We start from the raw sequence: 16,687 nt of genomic DNA on the forward strand, positions 1-16,687 counted from the left end.
ACACTGATGAAATGCTTTGAGAGGCTGGTCATAATTAGACTGAACTCCTGCCTCAGCAAGGACCTGGACCCATTGTAATTTGCCTGTTGCCACAATAGATCAACGGCAGATGCAATCTCAATGGTTATTCACACAGCTTTAGACCACCTGGACAACACAAACACCGATGTCAGGATGCTGTTCATCACCTATAGCTCAGCATTTAATACCATCATTCCCACAATCCTGACTGAGAAGTTGCAGAACCTGGGCCTCTGTACCTCCCTCTGCAATTGCATCCTCGACTTCCTAACTGCAAGACCACAACCTGTGTGGATTGGTGATAATATCTCCTCCTTGCTGACAATCAACACTGGTGCACCTCAGGGGTGTGTACTTAGCCCACTGCTGTACTCTCTACTTACACATGATTGTGTGGCTAGGCATAGCTCAAATACTATCTATAAATTTGCTGATGATACAACCATTGTTGGTAGAATCTCAGATGGTGACAAGAGGGCGTACAGGAGTGAGGTATGCCAGCTAGAATGGTGTCGCAGCAACAACCTGGCACTCAACGCCAGTAAGACGGAAGAGCTGATTGTGGACTTCAGGAAAGGTAAGATGAAGGAACACATACCAATCCTCATAGAGGGATCAGAAGTGGAGAGAGTGAGCAGTTTCAAGTTCCTGGGTGTCAAGATCTCTGAGGACCTAACCTGGTCCAAACATATTGATGTAGTTATAAAGAAGGCAAGACAGCGACTATACTTCAGTAGGAGTTTTAAGAGATTTGGTATGATAACAAATACACTCAAAAACTTTTATAGATGTACCGTGGAAAGCATTCTGACAGGCTGCATCATTGCAAATTTAGTCGGTTCCATCTTGGGTATTAGCCTACAAAGTACTCGGGACATCTTCAGGAGTGGTGTCTCAGAAAGGCAGCGTCTACTATTAAGGACCTCCAGCACCCAGGGCATGCCATTTTTCTCACTGTTACCATCAGGTAGGAGATTCAGAAGCCTGAAGGCACACACTCAGTGATTCAGGAACAGCTTCTTCCCCTCTGCCATCCAATTCCTAAATGGACATTGAACCCTTGAACATTACCTCACTTTTTAAATATATATTATTTGTTTTTGCATGATTTTCAATCAACTCAATATACACATACTGTAATTGATTATTTATTTATTATTATTATTTTATTTTTACTTTTTATTTATTTTTTTTCTTCTTCTATATCATGTTATTGCATTGAACTGCTGCTGCTAAGTTAACAAATTTCACGACACATGCCGGTGATAATAAACTTGATTCTGATTCTTTCTTGAATTACTTCGCATAATTTTTTTTGGTGAATGTTATGTCACTGATGCTGTGTGACATTACTGGAAGGAAGTTTATCATTGCATTTGGTGTGCTTGTGCTTGTGACAATAAACTTGCCTTTGACTTTGACAGAGAATGACTAGGGTGGGAGGGATCTTTGCTTTGCTCAGGGAAATACAATGGTTGGAGATGTTGGAACCCATTGCGTTTTGTAAATACTTTTTTTTAGATAAGATTTCAATTTTTTTAATAAACTCATGTAAGTTTCACATGAGTTTGCAGTGGTTCATCACTCTTACCGGCAGAAAACGGTATAGTAGTTAAACTAATGGTTTATCACCTTTCTCATTTTTCATTGGCTAAGTAACCTGAAACTCAACGTTTTGCGCTGAGACCCTTCATCAGGACTGGAAAGGAAGAGGGCACAAGCCATGTGATATGGTTTTAATTATGTACCCTATTAACTAGTTTATTTCTATCTAAGGAATTTTCCTTATCTTAACTGTAAAATTGATGGCTTTTCAGAGGTGCCATCTTTTTTCTTCACATTCTTTGTCATTCATTTCCTCTTAGAATCGTTTCTCAGCTCTTTATTTAATTGGCTTACTATTTGTATGTTTGTTTCTGCATTAAAATAAATGACTGTTAAAATTAGAATTAGAATTAAGATTGCAGAATCAGGAAAATAAACAAAGATCAAACGGAGATCACCAATAAAATGTGAGCTTCTTCTTCATAGGCATGTGGTAGCAACTCTCAACTGACCTGGGTCTGAAGCCGAGCCACGATTTCCTTCCGTGCTTTCATGACAGAGTCGAGTTTGCCCGTCACCATGATGGAGAGTCCCTGATCCTTGGCTAACGAAAGCTCAATGTGGGCTCCTGTTTTCTGCATGATGTCCAGGCACACCTTCGCCTCTTCGCCTTCGCCAAACTGACTGTTGTCTTTGTACCTGCGCTCCTCCAGAGGGACGTGAAATACCTAGGCAGAGGAGAGGCAATAAGGTAGAAATGTTAGGTTGTAGATGCTGGAACTCAAAGCAACAATCTGCTGGAAGAACTCAGCCGGTCAAGTAACATCCATGGGAAGAATGGAATTGTCGGTGATGCACGTTGAAACCCTGAGTCAAGACTGAGGTCAGTCAGATGCTGCTCAATTCCTGAGTTCCTCCAAAGTCATGAAACACATGTAACACCTGATGTACATATCGTCCTGGCTGGGGACAATGGACTAATGTGAGAGGAAGAGATTTAGAAGTTTCCTAAGGAGAGGGGGGGATTTATTTTCAACAAGACAGTGGCTGAAATCTGGAACTAACTGCCAGAGGAGATGGCAGAGGTAGAGATTCACACAACTTTTTAAGATCCACTAGAATAGAAGACTGCAGACCAAATATGGGTACATAGAATTAACATGGAAAGGTACAAAGGTGAGTATAGACACAGCGAACCCCAGGACCCTTCACTGAGCTTGATGACTCTGCATAGTTATGCTGAGTGACCACTTTATTAGGCACTCCAGTACATCTGCTCACTAATGGCAATATCTACTCATGTGGCAGGAGCTCAATGCATAAAAGCATGCAGACATGGTCAAGAGGTTCAGTTGTTGGGTTCAGACCAAACATCAGAATAGAGAATAAATGTGTTTCAAATGACTTTGACTGTGGAATGACTGATGGTGCCAGATGGGGTGCTTTGAGAATCTCAGAAACTGCTTATCTCCTGGGATTTTCCGCCTCTAGACTTTACAAAGAATGGCATGAAATCAAAAATTATCAACTGAAAGGCAGTTCCGTGGGTGAAAACACCTTGTTAATAAGAGAGGCCAGGGGAGAGCGGCCAGACTGGTTCAAGCTGAAAAGAAGGCAAAAGTAATTCACATAACCATGCGTTACAACAGTGGTGTGCAGGAAAGCACCTCTGAATGCACAACATGTTGAACCATGAAGTGGATGGGCTGCAGCAACATTAAGACCATATTGGGTTTCACTTCTGCATATTACTAAACTCGATAATTCATTATGTGTCGTGTCTTATGACGTAGGCAATCATGGTCTTTCTTTGACCATGATTGTTCTTGGATTGTTCTTACTGATCTAGCACAACAAAATTACAGGGTGCGGTGACATTTTAGTTATTTTACTTATCTGGATATAGAGAGGAAATGAAGGAACATTATGAGAAGAACAACCTGAGCCTGAAGGTGGAGAAGACAAAGAAAATTATTGCAGACTTCAAGAAGGTGCAGACAAACCATCCCCCTCTGTAAATTCATGGCTTCTCCACAGAGAGAGTTAAGTGCACCAAGATCCTGGGAGTTCACATAATGGATGACCTCACCTGGTCCCTTCATATCATCTCCCCGGACAAGAAGGCACAGCAGTGCTTCCACTTCCAAAGAAGATTGAGGCAAGCAAGGCTCCCCTCCCCCAATCTTAACTGCATTTTACAGGGGCACCATTGAGAGCGTCCTGACAAGTTGCATCTCCATCTGGTATGGGAGCAGCAGAGCATCGGACCGGAAGTCCTTACAAACGACTGTGAGAACAGTTGAGAGGATCATAGGGGTCTCCCTACCATCCATCGGGGATATTTATCAGGTTTGCTGAATACACAGGGCCTTTCGTCTTATCAAGGATCCCACCCATCCATTCAGTATCCTCTTTGACTTTCTACCATCAGGCAGGAGACTACAATGAATAAAAACAAGAATGGTCAAGATGAGAAACAGGTTCTTCCCCCAGGTCATTGGGCCTCTGAACACCCAGCCGCATTGTATTCGACGTGCCTTTGGTTAATCTGTTCCGTACTTTACAGTATTTAATATTAATGCACTTTAGTTTGTTATTTATGTGTGATTCATCTGTAGATTTTATCCTTACCTTCATGCTATTGTGTGTTATGTGTACTACTGTGCTTTACACCCTGGTTTGAAGAAACGTTGTTTTGTTTCTATATACATTATATGGTTATATACGTTATATATCTGCATATAGTTAAATGACAATAAACTTGACTTGACTTGGAAGCCAGAAACTGGGACCACAGAATGAGAGACAGGTGATCAAATTCTACCATGATGCAGGGGAATTTAAATTTATAATTGAATAAATCTGGAATTAACACGCATCAAGTCAATCCAGCTCATTGGTTCTTCAGGGAAGGAAATTTCCCATTTTTATCATATTTAGCCAAAATATAGCCCTAAAACAGCTAATATTGTTCACTATTTTCAGAAGACCTTTGACAAGGTGCCACACGAGGCTGCTTAGGAAGATAAGAGCCCATGGAATTACAGGGAAGTTATTAGCATGGGTGGAGCATTGGCTGATGGGCAGAAAACAGAGAGTGGGAATAAAGGGGTCCTATTCTGGCTGGCTGCCGGTTACCAGCAGAATTCCACAGGGGTCAGTGTTGGGACCGCTGCTTTTTAAGATGTATATCAATGATTTGGACTATGGGATTAATAGGTCTGTGGCTAAATTTGCCAATGATACAAAGATTGATGGAGGAGTGGGTAGTGTTGAGGAAACATAGAGCCTGCACAGAGACTTAGATAGCTTAGGGGAATGGGCAAAAAAGTGGCAAATGAAATACAATGATGGAAAGTGTATGGTGGAAGAAATAAATGGGCAGACTATTATTTAGATGGAGAGAGAATTCAAAATGCAGAGACACAAAGGGACTTGGGAGTCCTTGTGCACGATACCCTAAAGGTTAGCCTCCAGGTTGAGTCGGTGGTGAAGAAGGCGAATGCAATGTTGGCATTCATTTCTAGAGGTATTTAATATAAGAGCAAGGATGTGATGTTGAGGCTCTATAAGGCACTCGAGAAACCACACGGAGTATTGTGTGCAGTCCTGGGCTCCTTATTTTAGAAAGGATATACTGACGTTGGAGAAGGTCCAGAGAAGGTTCACAAGAATGATTCCAGGAATAAAAGGGTTACCATATGAGGAATGTCTGGCAGCTCTTGGGCTGTATTCCTGAGTTCAGGAGAATGGGGGGCGGGGGGGATCTCATAGAAACATTCCAAATGTTAAAAGGCCTGAACAGATTAGATATGGCAAAGTTATTTCCCATGGTAGGGGAGTCTAGGACAAGAAGGCACAACTTCAAGATTGAAAGATGTCCATTTAGAACAGAGATGCAGAGAAATTACTTTAGTCAGAGGGTGGTAAATCTGTGGAACTTGTTGCCACGAGCGGCCGTGGAAGCCCAGTCATTGGATGCATTTAAGGTAGAGATAGATAGGTTCTTGATTAGCCAGGGCATCAAAGGGTTTGGGGAAAAGGCAGGGGAGAGGAGATGACTGGAAGAATTGGAACAGAATGGCGGAGCAGACTCGATGGGCCGAATGGCCAATTATATCTTATGGTCTTATAGTCTATGAACAATCTCCCAAATTAGAACATAGAGCATAGAACAGTACAGCACAGGAACAGGCCTTTCGGCCCACAATGTTGTGATGAACGAATTAAAAGGCAAATCAAAACCCCCAAACACTAATCCCTTCTACCTACATAATGTCCAAATCCCTCCATCTTCTTCACATCCATGTGCCTATCTAAATATCTCTTAAAGGAGGGATACCTCTACCACCACACCAGGCAGCACATTCCAGGCATCCACCACTCTGAGTAAAACACTTGCCCCTCACATCCCCTTGAACCTACCCCCTCTCACCTTCAATGCATGCCCTCTGGTATTAGACATTTCTCCCCGGGGAAACAGATACTCTCTGTCTACTCTATCTATGCCTCTCATAAACCTCCAACAGATCTCCCCCCTCCCAGCCTCTACTGCTTCAAAGCAAATAACCCAAGTTTATCCAGCCTCTTGCTGACAGCACATGCCCTCTAAACCAGGCAGCATTCTGGTAAACCTCTTCCGCAAAGCCTCAACAACTGTCCAATAGTGGGGTGACCAGTACTGTATGGCATACTACATGTGGCCTAACCACAGTTTTATAAAGTTGCAACATAACCTCCTGACTTTTGAACTCAATGCCTTGACTAATAAAAGCAAGCATTCCATAAGCCTTCTTAACCACCCTAGCGAACTGTGTAGCCACTTTCAAGGAGCAATGAACTTGATTCTCAAAATCTCTCTGCTCAGCACCGCTCAGACGTCATCCTGTGTTGAGACAAAAGAACAAAGATTGCTCAGAAAATTCCCACGGGGTGTTGTTGTTTACGTCCAAAAACGCTGCTGGATGGGTGAAGCGGGTTGCTTGAAGTGGGTTAAAGAGGTGTGACGTCGACGTCCCGAAGGTTTCGGGAAAGAAAAGTCGCTACTTGTCTGGGACGTGTTCAAAGCGCACTTGTCAGGTGAGACAAAAGCAGCATTGAAAGCTGAAAATACGGACATTGCAGTCATCCCCAGTAGTTTGATGTCCATGCTCCAGCCACTAGATGTGAGTTTAAACAAACCATTCAAAGAACTCATGTGTCGACAGTGGAACGAATTTGACTCAAAAATAGCCAATAAATACTACTTGTCTTCCGTGTATTTGTTTTTCCAAAGTTGGCACCCTCTGTATAAGCCGACCCCCTAACTTTAGGACCAAAATTTAGGGCCAGATTCTCGGCTTATACACCGGAATTTACGGTAGCACAATGCTTTATAGCACAGGTGACCAGGTCTAATTCCCACCGCTGCCTGTAAGGAGTTTGTACGTTCTCCCCATGACTGTGTGGGTTTCCTGCAGTTGCCCTGGTTTCCTCCTACATTTCAAAGACTTACCAGTTGGTAGGTTAATTAGTCACTGTAAGTTCTCCCATGACTTGGTTAGGGTTAAATCTGGGGATAGCGGGGCGACATGGCTCGATGGGCTGGTAGGGCCTACTTTGCGCGCATCTCAATAAATATATATTTTAAACCTTTCCCCTCTAAACTAAACCCTATATCTTCTAAGCATAAAAGCTGCATAAGATTGTAAGCTCAGCCAACTCCATCATGGGCTCTAGCCTCCCCAGCATTGAGGACCTCTTCAAAAGGTGATGTATCAAAAAAAGGTGGCATCCAACATTAAGGAGCCTCACTACCCAAGATATTTCCTTTTCTCATTGCTACCATCAGGAAGGAGGTACAGGACCCTGAAGAAGCACACTCAATGAGTCAAGAACACCTTCTTTCCCTCAACCATTAGGTTCCTGAACAGACAATGAACTAACCCATGAACATTAACTCACTATTTTTGTTCTCTCTATGCACTACTTATTTAATTTAGGTGGTGGGTTGGAGATAAATCTCTACCAAAGGTATAAGGTACTCCTTCCCTCCACTAGCCTGCAGGTCACACTTGGACAAGGAATAGCACCTGCTTAGTCCTCCTGATCAGGGCCATGTGAAGCCATGGGAAGCAGGTGGTGGATGGTCGTATGAGCAGGTAGTGCATATCACAAGCCCTGGTAATGCGACCACTGGAGTCAGGCAGATAACCTCTGAAGGTTATTGATAATGCCTGGGGTCACCTGTCTTGTAAAGACACTGCCCAGGAGGCGGCAATGGCAAACCACTTCTGCAGAAAAATTTGCCAAGGTAAATGGAAAGCCAATGATCGGCTACGTCTTACGACATGGCCCATACAAGCAAATGAACGAGATAGGGTAAATGCAAGCAGGCTTTTCCTCACTGAAATTGGTTGAAACCAAAACTAGAGGTCATAGGGTGAAAGTTTAAGAGAAACTAAGGAGAATCGTCTTCACTCAGAGGGTGATGGGGGTGAGTAGAATGAGCTGCCAGTGGAAGGGGTGATCCCTTTGCAATATTTAAGAACAGTTTTGATAGGCAGATGAATAGGAGTGGTTTGAAGGCCAATGGAACAGGTGCGGATCAATGGGAGTGGGCAGGATAACAGTTCAGCATGGGCTCAATGGGCTGAAGGGCCTGTTTCTATGCTGTAGTGCCCTTTAAGTTAAAATCAGGGGGTAATGATCATGACTCTGGATTCAATGTAGCCAGGTTTTCTGTCAGATGGGAAGTGATAAAATTTTATGAGAATAAAGGTGGTGGCAACTCCAGAAATATAACTGACCATCCTCCCCACAGTCCCAAAGTGGACTGCTTCCAAGTGTCCCAATATGTTTGTAAGTGTTGCAGCACAGTTCAATGGGAAAAACAGAACAAGCTTTTAGTAATACAATATGATTAAATTAGGATTATTAATCCTCATTAATAGAAAGGACTTCCATCATCTGGGTCATGCTCTCTTCTTGCTGCATCTGTCGGGCAGTAGGTACAGAAGCCTGAAGTCACATGCCACCAGGTCATGACCATTGTGAAAAGCACAACACTTTGTACTCAAAACAATCCGCTGGAGGAACTCAGCAGGTCGGGCAGCATCTGTGAGGGAAACTCCTTACTTGTGATCTAAGACTGGCAAACCAGTAAACCTCTTAGCTCTCATTGGAAATTAATTAAGACTAAAGCAACAGCAACTTTTTAATTTCAACAAGGAGAGAATGCAGATTGGAGGAAGGTTGCATCCAACACTATTCAGGGAATCAAGAAAAGTCAAGAGAGGAAATTTCAGCCATTAGAAATGGTGGAAAAATGAAAAAAAATTCTTACAGCTTTACACACACGAAGTGCTGCAAGAACTCAGCAGGTCAGGCAGCAACTATGGAGAGGAATAAACAGATGAGGTTTCAGGCCAAGACCCTTCATCAGGACAGGGAAGAAATCAGAATAAGGTGGTGGGTGGAGGGGGAAGGAGTACAAGCTAGCAGGTGATTGGTGACAACAGGTGAGGGGGAAGGTGGGAGAGGAAGGAAGGGAGAAACTGGGAGGAGATTGGTGATGGGCTGAAGTAAAAGGCATCTGATAGGAGAGGAGTGTGGACCATGGGAAAAAGGGAAGGAGAAGAGGCACCAGGGGAAGGTGATAGGCAGGTGAGGATAAGAGCAGGCAATGGAAGAAGAGGGAAGGGGGAAGAGGAAAAATTACCAGAAGTCAGATAAATTGAACCTTTGTACCAGGGGGCAAAGTGAGCTATTCTGCTGCTGAGGAGAATGGAAAACTCGCTCTTGCTTACTCCTTCCTCATTACTGTTATCACCCGGACTACTTATGCATCACTAACAGAACTGAATTTGTACAATAAACAGATCTTCCTGCTCATAAGCGGATTGTTTATGAGAATCCTGCCAATTCTGCAACAGCAGTGAAACCAGATGTAGTATCTGTCAGTATCTACTGCGAGATGATTAACCTGTGTTTTTCCCTCGCAGCAACTCACAATTTCCAAACAGCTGTAGCTCTGAACTGAGATGAGTATAACAATAGCTGCTCACATCACGCTAGCGTCTTTATTGGCAGATTCGCTATGAATCCAGGGACAACAAGGGATAGCTTAGTCTCTCTTTAAGGTCCATAACATTAGCTAACTTTGGCTCCTTGAATTAGAACTGTTCTTACACTCAGTGGCCACTTTATTAGGTGAAAATATCTAATCAGCCAATCATGTGGCAGCAACTCAATGCTTAAATGCAGACATAGTGAAGAGGTTCAGTTGTTGTTCAGACCAAACATCTGAATGGGGAAGAAATGCGGTCTCAGTGACATTGACTGCGGAATGATTGTAAGTGCCAGATGAGGTGGTTAAAGTATTAATTAATTTATTTATTACTGAGATAATAAATTCAAGGTGGAGCAAAGTTAAGATGGTGCTAAATGGCAACTCCTTTACTTGCATCTTCAGAAATAACTTTACTTCTATCTTTGATAACCCTTTTTTTCTCTTTTCAGGGTGTGCTGGGTTCTTTTGAAGACCCTGACCAGGAGTTACACTCTGACTTCGGTTCTTTGTGGGAACGGGGCCCGCTCTCAGGGCCTCATGACCGGCTGCTTTTTGATATACCAAGAATGCGGGCTGGAAGGCGAGCATGGAGCATTGAGAGCAGAGTGTTAGCTGCCGGGGGCTGTGTGCCTGAAGAGCTGCGCCTTTCTGGTGCCAAATCTCCAGGCGTAGAGTTCAGAAAAAGCAATGCAACAGATTTTTAATATCATAAATTGACAAGTTGTTTGTTATGTCTCCTCTCTCGCTGTGAGTGAGTGAGAGGGAGAGAGAGAGAGGGGGAGAGGGAGAGAGGGGAGGGGGAGAGGGGGAGAGGGGGAGGGGGGAGGGGGAGAGGGGGAGAGGGGGAGGGAGAGGGGAGAGGGGAGAGGGGAGAGGGGAGAGGGGAGAGGGGAGAGGGGAGAGGGGAGGGGGAGAGGGGAGGGGGAGAGGGGAGAGGGGAGAGGGGGAGAGAGAGACACACACACTGTGGATGTTGAATACCAGGTGAACAAGTAGTTTTGCGGTACTGCAAGTATGTGTCTTTGCTGAGCTTTGCTGCACACTTGAGTGCTCGGCGGACAGTGCTGATGCTTTTTTGTTGGTTGGGGTGGGGTGACGTCATTGCCTTGTTGCTGCTTGTGCATGGGAGGGGGAGTTGGGTGGGGCTTTGGGGTTCTAACGTTTTAACTGTCATTCATTCTTTGGGGCACCTCTGTTTTTGTAGATGTTGGTGAAGAAAAAGAATTCCAGGATGTATATTGTAGACATTTCTGTGATATTAAATGCACCTATTGAAACCTAGTGCGGTACAGCATGGAATAGGCCCTTTGAGCTGCGCCACCCAGCAATTCCTAGCCTAATCATGGGACAATTTACAACACCCAATTAACCTATAAACCGGTATGTCTTTGGACTGTGGGCAGAAACCAGAGCACCCGGAGGAAACCCACGCGATCACATGAAGAACATTCCTTACAGGCAACAGCAGGAATTGAACTTGGGCTGTCTGTACTGTAAAGCATTGTGCCAACCACTATACTAACAAGCCACCCTCAGTATCTCAGAAACTGCTGATCTGCTGGGATTTTTGCTAGATTGTCGCTAAAGTTTACAGAGAACGGCACAAAAAAACAAAAAACCAGTGAGCGAAAATGTCTTGTTAATGAGAGATGTCAGAGAATGGCCAGACTGGTTCAAACTGACAGGAGGGTGACAGCAGTTCAAATAACCATGCGTTGCTACAGTGGTGAGCATCTCTGAACGCACATGTTGAACCTTGAAGTGGGTGGGCTACAGCAGCAGAAGACCACACCGGGTTACACTCCTGCATCTAATACAGTGGCCACTGAGTGTAAACCTTGCTTGCTTCCGTTTCTGTCTTTGATTTTAAAGAAAAGCCTGTTTTGTGCTATAAGGAGTGTGGCTGTAGTAGTGAATGAAAGGATATCCACCTTGATAATCGTATGATGTGCGACGTGATGAATTATCACATCCTCTGCTTCCAAGAGAGACCTTGTGACCTATGGTCAGATCTTGCTTTGTGCTGACCTCGGTCCTTCAGTTAGAAAAGTGGACAAGTTTCTAGAAGTTTGACATAGATAGGTCATGAAGTGTAACAACTGGAGATTGAAGAATACAGAATTCTTGCCTCAGCAAGGACCTGGACCCACTGCAATTTGCCTGTCACCACAATAGGTCAATGGCAGATGCAATCTCAATGGCTCTTCACACGGCCTTAGACCACCTGAACAACACAAACACCTATGTCAGGATGCTGTTCATCGACTACAGCTCAGCATTTAACACCATCTTTCCCACAATCCTGATTGAGAAGTTACAGAACTTGGGCCTCTGTACCTCCTTCTGAAATTGGATCCTCGACTTCCTAGCCAGAAGACCACAGTCTGTGCGGATTGCTGATAACATCTCCTTCTCGCTGACAGTCAACACTGGTGGACCTCAGGGGTGTGTGCTTAGTCCACCGCTCTACTCTCTCTATACCCATGACTGTGTGGCTGGGCATAGCTCAAATACCATATACAAATTTGCTGATGATACAACCATTGTTGGTAGAATTTAAAATGAGACAAGAGGGCGTACAGGAGTGAGATATGCCAACTAGTGGAGTGGTGCCACAGCAACAACCTGGCATTCAATGTCAGTAAGATGAAAGAGCTGACTGTGGACCTCAGGAAGGGTAAGATGAAGGAACACATACCAATCCTCATAGAGGGATCAGAAGTGGAGAGAGTAAGCAGTTTCAAGTTCCTGGGTGTCAAGATCTCTGAGGACTTAACTTGGTCCCAACATACTGATGCAGCTATAAAGAAGTGAAGACAGTGTCTATACTTCATTAGGAGTTTGAAGAGATTTGGCATGTCAAAAAATACACTCAAAAACTTCTAAAGATGTACCATGGAGAGCATTCTGACAGGCTGCATCACTGTCTGGTATGAGGGGGCTACTGCACAGGACCGAAAGAAGCTGCTGAGGGTTGAAAGTTTAGTCGGCTACATCTTGGGTACTAGTCTACAAAGTACCCAGGACAGCTTCAAGGAGCGGTGTCTCAGAAAGGCAGCATCCATTATTAAGGACCTCTAGCGCCCAGGGCATGCCCTTTTTCAATATTACCATCAGGTAGGAGGTACAGAAGCCTGAAGGCACATACTCAGCGATTCAGGAACAGCTTTTTCTCCTCTGCCATCCAATTCCTAAATGGACATTGAACCCGTGAACTCTACTTCACTTTTTTAATATATATTATTTCTGCCTTTTGCACAATTTTTAATCTATTCAATATATGTATACTGTAATTGATTTACTTATTTATTATTTTGTTTTTCTTCTATATTATGTATTGCATTGAACTGCTGCTAAGTTAACAAATTTCACGATACATGCCGATGATAATAAACCTGATTCTGATAATAAATTCCGATTCTGAAATACAGAGGAGAAAATGAACTTATTGCAACACAAAAAGCTGATGGAACTCAGAAGGTCAGACAACATTTATGGAGCGGAATAGAGAATTAAATGTTTTTCTTTTACACATGTAGCACCAGGGGAACAGGGGAACAGAGAAACCTTACAGCATGTTACACAGCAGTGAAACCCTACAGCATGTTACACACAAAATGAACTCTGAACAGGAATGGGCTGCTTGGTGACATCTGGGAAGCTGATCCAATAACTTCCAATGGGATTTGGGAAAAAGCCCTACAAAGCAAGAATAAGAGTTTGATTAATTGGGGACTTCTTTAGTGTGGCATCATATTGGCAAGCCAAAGGTACAGAGGCTGCAGGTCAAGCGCCAGACAGTCTAGAAATCAAGTAGTATTATAGACAATAGACAATAGATGCAGGAATAGGCCATTCGGCCCTTCGAGCCAGCACCACCATTCACTGTGATCATGGTTGATCATCCACAATCAGTATCCAGTTCCTGCCTTATCCCCATAACCTTTGATTCTGCTATCTTTAAGAGCTCTATCCATCTCTTTCTTGAAAGCATCCAGAGACTTGGCCTCCACTGCCTTCTGGGGCAGAGCATTCCACATATCCACCACTCTCTGGGTGAAAAAGTTTTTCCTCAACTCCGTTCTAAATGGCCTACCCCTTATTCTTAAACTGTGGCCTCTGGTTTTGGACTCCCCCATCAGCGGGAACATGCTTCCTGCTTCCAGCGTGTCCAATCCCTTAATAATCTTATATGTTTCAATCAGATCCCCTCTTATCCTTCTAAATTCCAGTGTATACAAGCCCAGTCGCTCCAATCTCTCAACATATGACAGTCCCGCCATCCCAGGAATTAACCTTGTGAATCTACGCTTCACTCCCTCAATAGCAAGAATGTCCCTCCTCAAATTTAGAGAACAAAACTGCACACAATACTCCAGGTGTGGTCTCACCAGGGCCCTGTACAGCTGCAGAAGGACCTCTTTACTCCTATACTCAATTCCCTTTGTTATGGAGGCCAGCATGCCATTAGCTTTCTTCACTGCCTGCTGTACCTGTATGCTTGCTTTCAGTGACTGATGTACAAGAATACCTAGATCTCATTGTACTTCCCATTTTCCGAACTTGACTCCATTTAGATAATAATCTGTCTTCCTGTTCTTACCACAAAAGTGGATAACTTCATTTTTATCCACATTACACTGCATCTGCCATGCATCCGCCCACTCACCCAGCCTGTCCAAGTCACCCTGCATTCTCATAACATCCTCCTCACATTTTACACTGCCACCCAGCTTTGTGTCATTTGCAAATTTGCTAATGTTACTTTTAATCCCTTCATCTAAATCATTAATGTATATTGTAAACAGCTGCAGTCCCAGCACTGAACCCTGTGGTACCCCACTGGTCACCGCCTGCCATTCCGAAAGGGACCCGTTAATCGCTATTCTTTGTTTCCTGTCAGCTTTCCATGTCAGTACTCTGCCCCCAATACCATGTGCCCTAATTTTGCCCACTAATCTCCTATGTGGGACTTTATCAAAGGCTTTCTGAAAGTCCAGGTACACTATATCCACTGGCTCTCCCTTGTCCATTTTCATTGTTACATCCTCACAAAATTCCAGAAGATTAGTCAAGCACAATTTCCCCTTCATAAATCCATGCTGACTCAGACCTATCCTGTTACTGCTATCCAAATGTGTCGTATTAGAAGTAAGATGCTGGTTATGTATGGAAGTTGTGGATGTATCTGTGGATAAAGTCAGCAAGATAAAGGTAGACCGGGCCTTAGTTTAACCTTTCATGTGTGAGTTAGAGCCTTGAACAATGCAACACTCTTTCATTACTGTACTAGATTGTCAGCCCAACTTCCTCTGAACTAAAAAAAAGCAGAACAATATTATGACTTGTCAACAAATGTACTTGCAGGCTGTCCAGCACAATGCACGTTGATATGATTTAATGGAAATGACACATTTCACTGTATGCTTTGATGTACATATGATAAATAAAGCTAATCTTTCTTTTAACAACCAGCAACTCAGTCACATCTGATGCTTATGACCTGAGGCTTTGGTGGATGATAATGTGGTCAATTGCGCCTGAAGAGAAGAGCTAGCGCTAGGGATTGTGGGCAACATATTGATGCAATTACAAAGAAAGCACGATAGCAACTATAGTTCATCAGGATTATGAGGAGACTTGCTACGTCACCAAAGACACTCACAAATTTCTTTAGACGTTCTGTGGAGAGCATTCCAACTGGTTGCATCAACATCTGGTATGAAAGATCCACTGCACAGCATCAGAAAAATCTGCTAAAAGTTGTGAGCTCAGCCAGTTCCATGGACACTAGCTTCCCCAGTGTTGAGGATACCTTCAAAGGGTGATGCCTCAAAAAAGGCGGTATTCTTCTTTAAGGACCTCATCACCCAGGACATGCCCTCTTCTCATTGTTACCACTAAGGATGTACTGGAGCCTGAAGACATATACTCAACGATTCAGGAATAGCTCAGAACATAGAACAGTACAGCACAGGCCATTCAGCCCACAATGTTGTGCTGAACCAGCTAAAAAGCAAATCAAAAACACCCAAACACTAATCCTTCCTAGCTACACCATGTCCATCTTCCTTGTCACTTAATGTCCATCTAAATGTCACTTAAAAGCCTCTAATGTGTTTGCCTCTACCATCATACCAGGCATCTACCACTCTCTGAGTAAAAAAACTTATCCCTTTGAACCTACCCCCTCCCACTTTCAATGCATGGCCTCTGGTATTAGACATTTCAGCCCTGGGAAACAGATGCTTCCTGTCTACTCTATCTATACCTCAGATAATCTTGTAAATCTCTATCAGATCTCCCCTCAGCCTCCGGCACTTCAGAGAAAACAGCCCAAATTTATCCAGCCTCCCGTGAGAGCACATGCCCTTTAAACCAGGCAGCATCCTGGTGAACCTCTTCTACATCTTATACACATAAATGTAATTCATAGATTTTTTAAAAAATTGTATTATTTCTGGTTTTGTACTATTTTAATCTACCCAATATACATATATACTTACTGTAATTGATTTACATATTTATTTTTTCCTCCTATATTATCATGTATTGCATTGTACTTCTGCGAAGTTAACAAATTTCACACCATGTGCCCGTGATAATAAACTTGATTCTGATTCCGCTATGTGCTGCTGTCACAAAACAACAAATTTTACAACATATGCCAGTGATATAAAACCTGATTCTGATGGTGGTTGTAACATTACTTGGAACTTGAGTAGGGCTGTATTGGTTTTGTGAATGAAAACTGAATAGAAAACACAGTTCAGTAGGAGACACTTTTCCCTTAGAATATGGTCAGAGCTCTAATCCCATTCCAGTCTTGAGCAGACAATCCAGGCTGACAGTTCCAGTCAGGGAATGCCATGCTGATGGGAGATGCCTTAATTCGACTGCCTCATGAAAGCAACACTATTTTGTCACTCAGCCAAAGAGTTGATTGTTGACTACAGGAGGAAGGTCCATGTACCAGATCTAATTAGCGAATTGAAGATGGACAGGGTGAGTAGCTTTAAATTCCTTGCCATTTTTTTATGTCAGAAGATCTATTCTGGGACCAGCATCAGT

The 16,687-nt window shown here is 43.4% G+C and overlaps 1 protein-coding gene across 5 annotated transcripts in view; it reads right to left on the reverse strand.

Annotated features, from left to right (window-relative positions):
• The window catches only part of LOC140197842 (vigilin-like), a 269,622-nt gene that overhangs the window by 121,860 nt on the left and 131,075 nt on the right, over positions 1 to 16,687 (reverse strand). For all 5 annotated transcript variants that reach the window (XM_072258336.1, XM_072258334.1, XM_072258337.1 and 2 more), the window contains one exon: positions 2,079 to 2,294. In XM_072258336.1, the coding sequence (XP_072114437.1) occupies positions 2,079 to 2,294 (216 nt within the window). The remainder of the gene's footprint in view (positions 1 to 2,078; positions 2,295 to 16,687) is intronic.

Source organism: Mobula birostris, chromosome 5 (assembly GCF_030028105.1).
Source record: "Mobula birostris isolate sMobBir1 chromosome 5, sMobBir1.hap1, whole genome shotgun sequence".
In the NCBI taxonomy this organism is placed as follows: Eukaryota; Metazoa; Chordata; class Chondrichthyes; order Myliobatiformes; family Myliobatidae; genus Mobula; species Mobula birostris.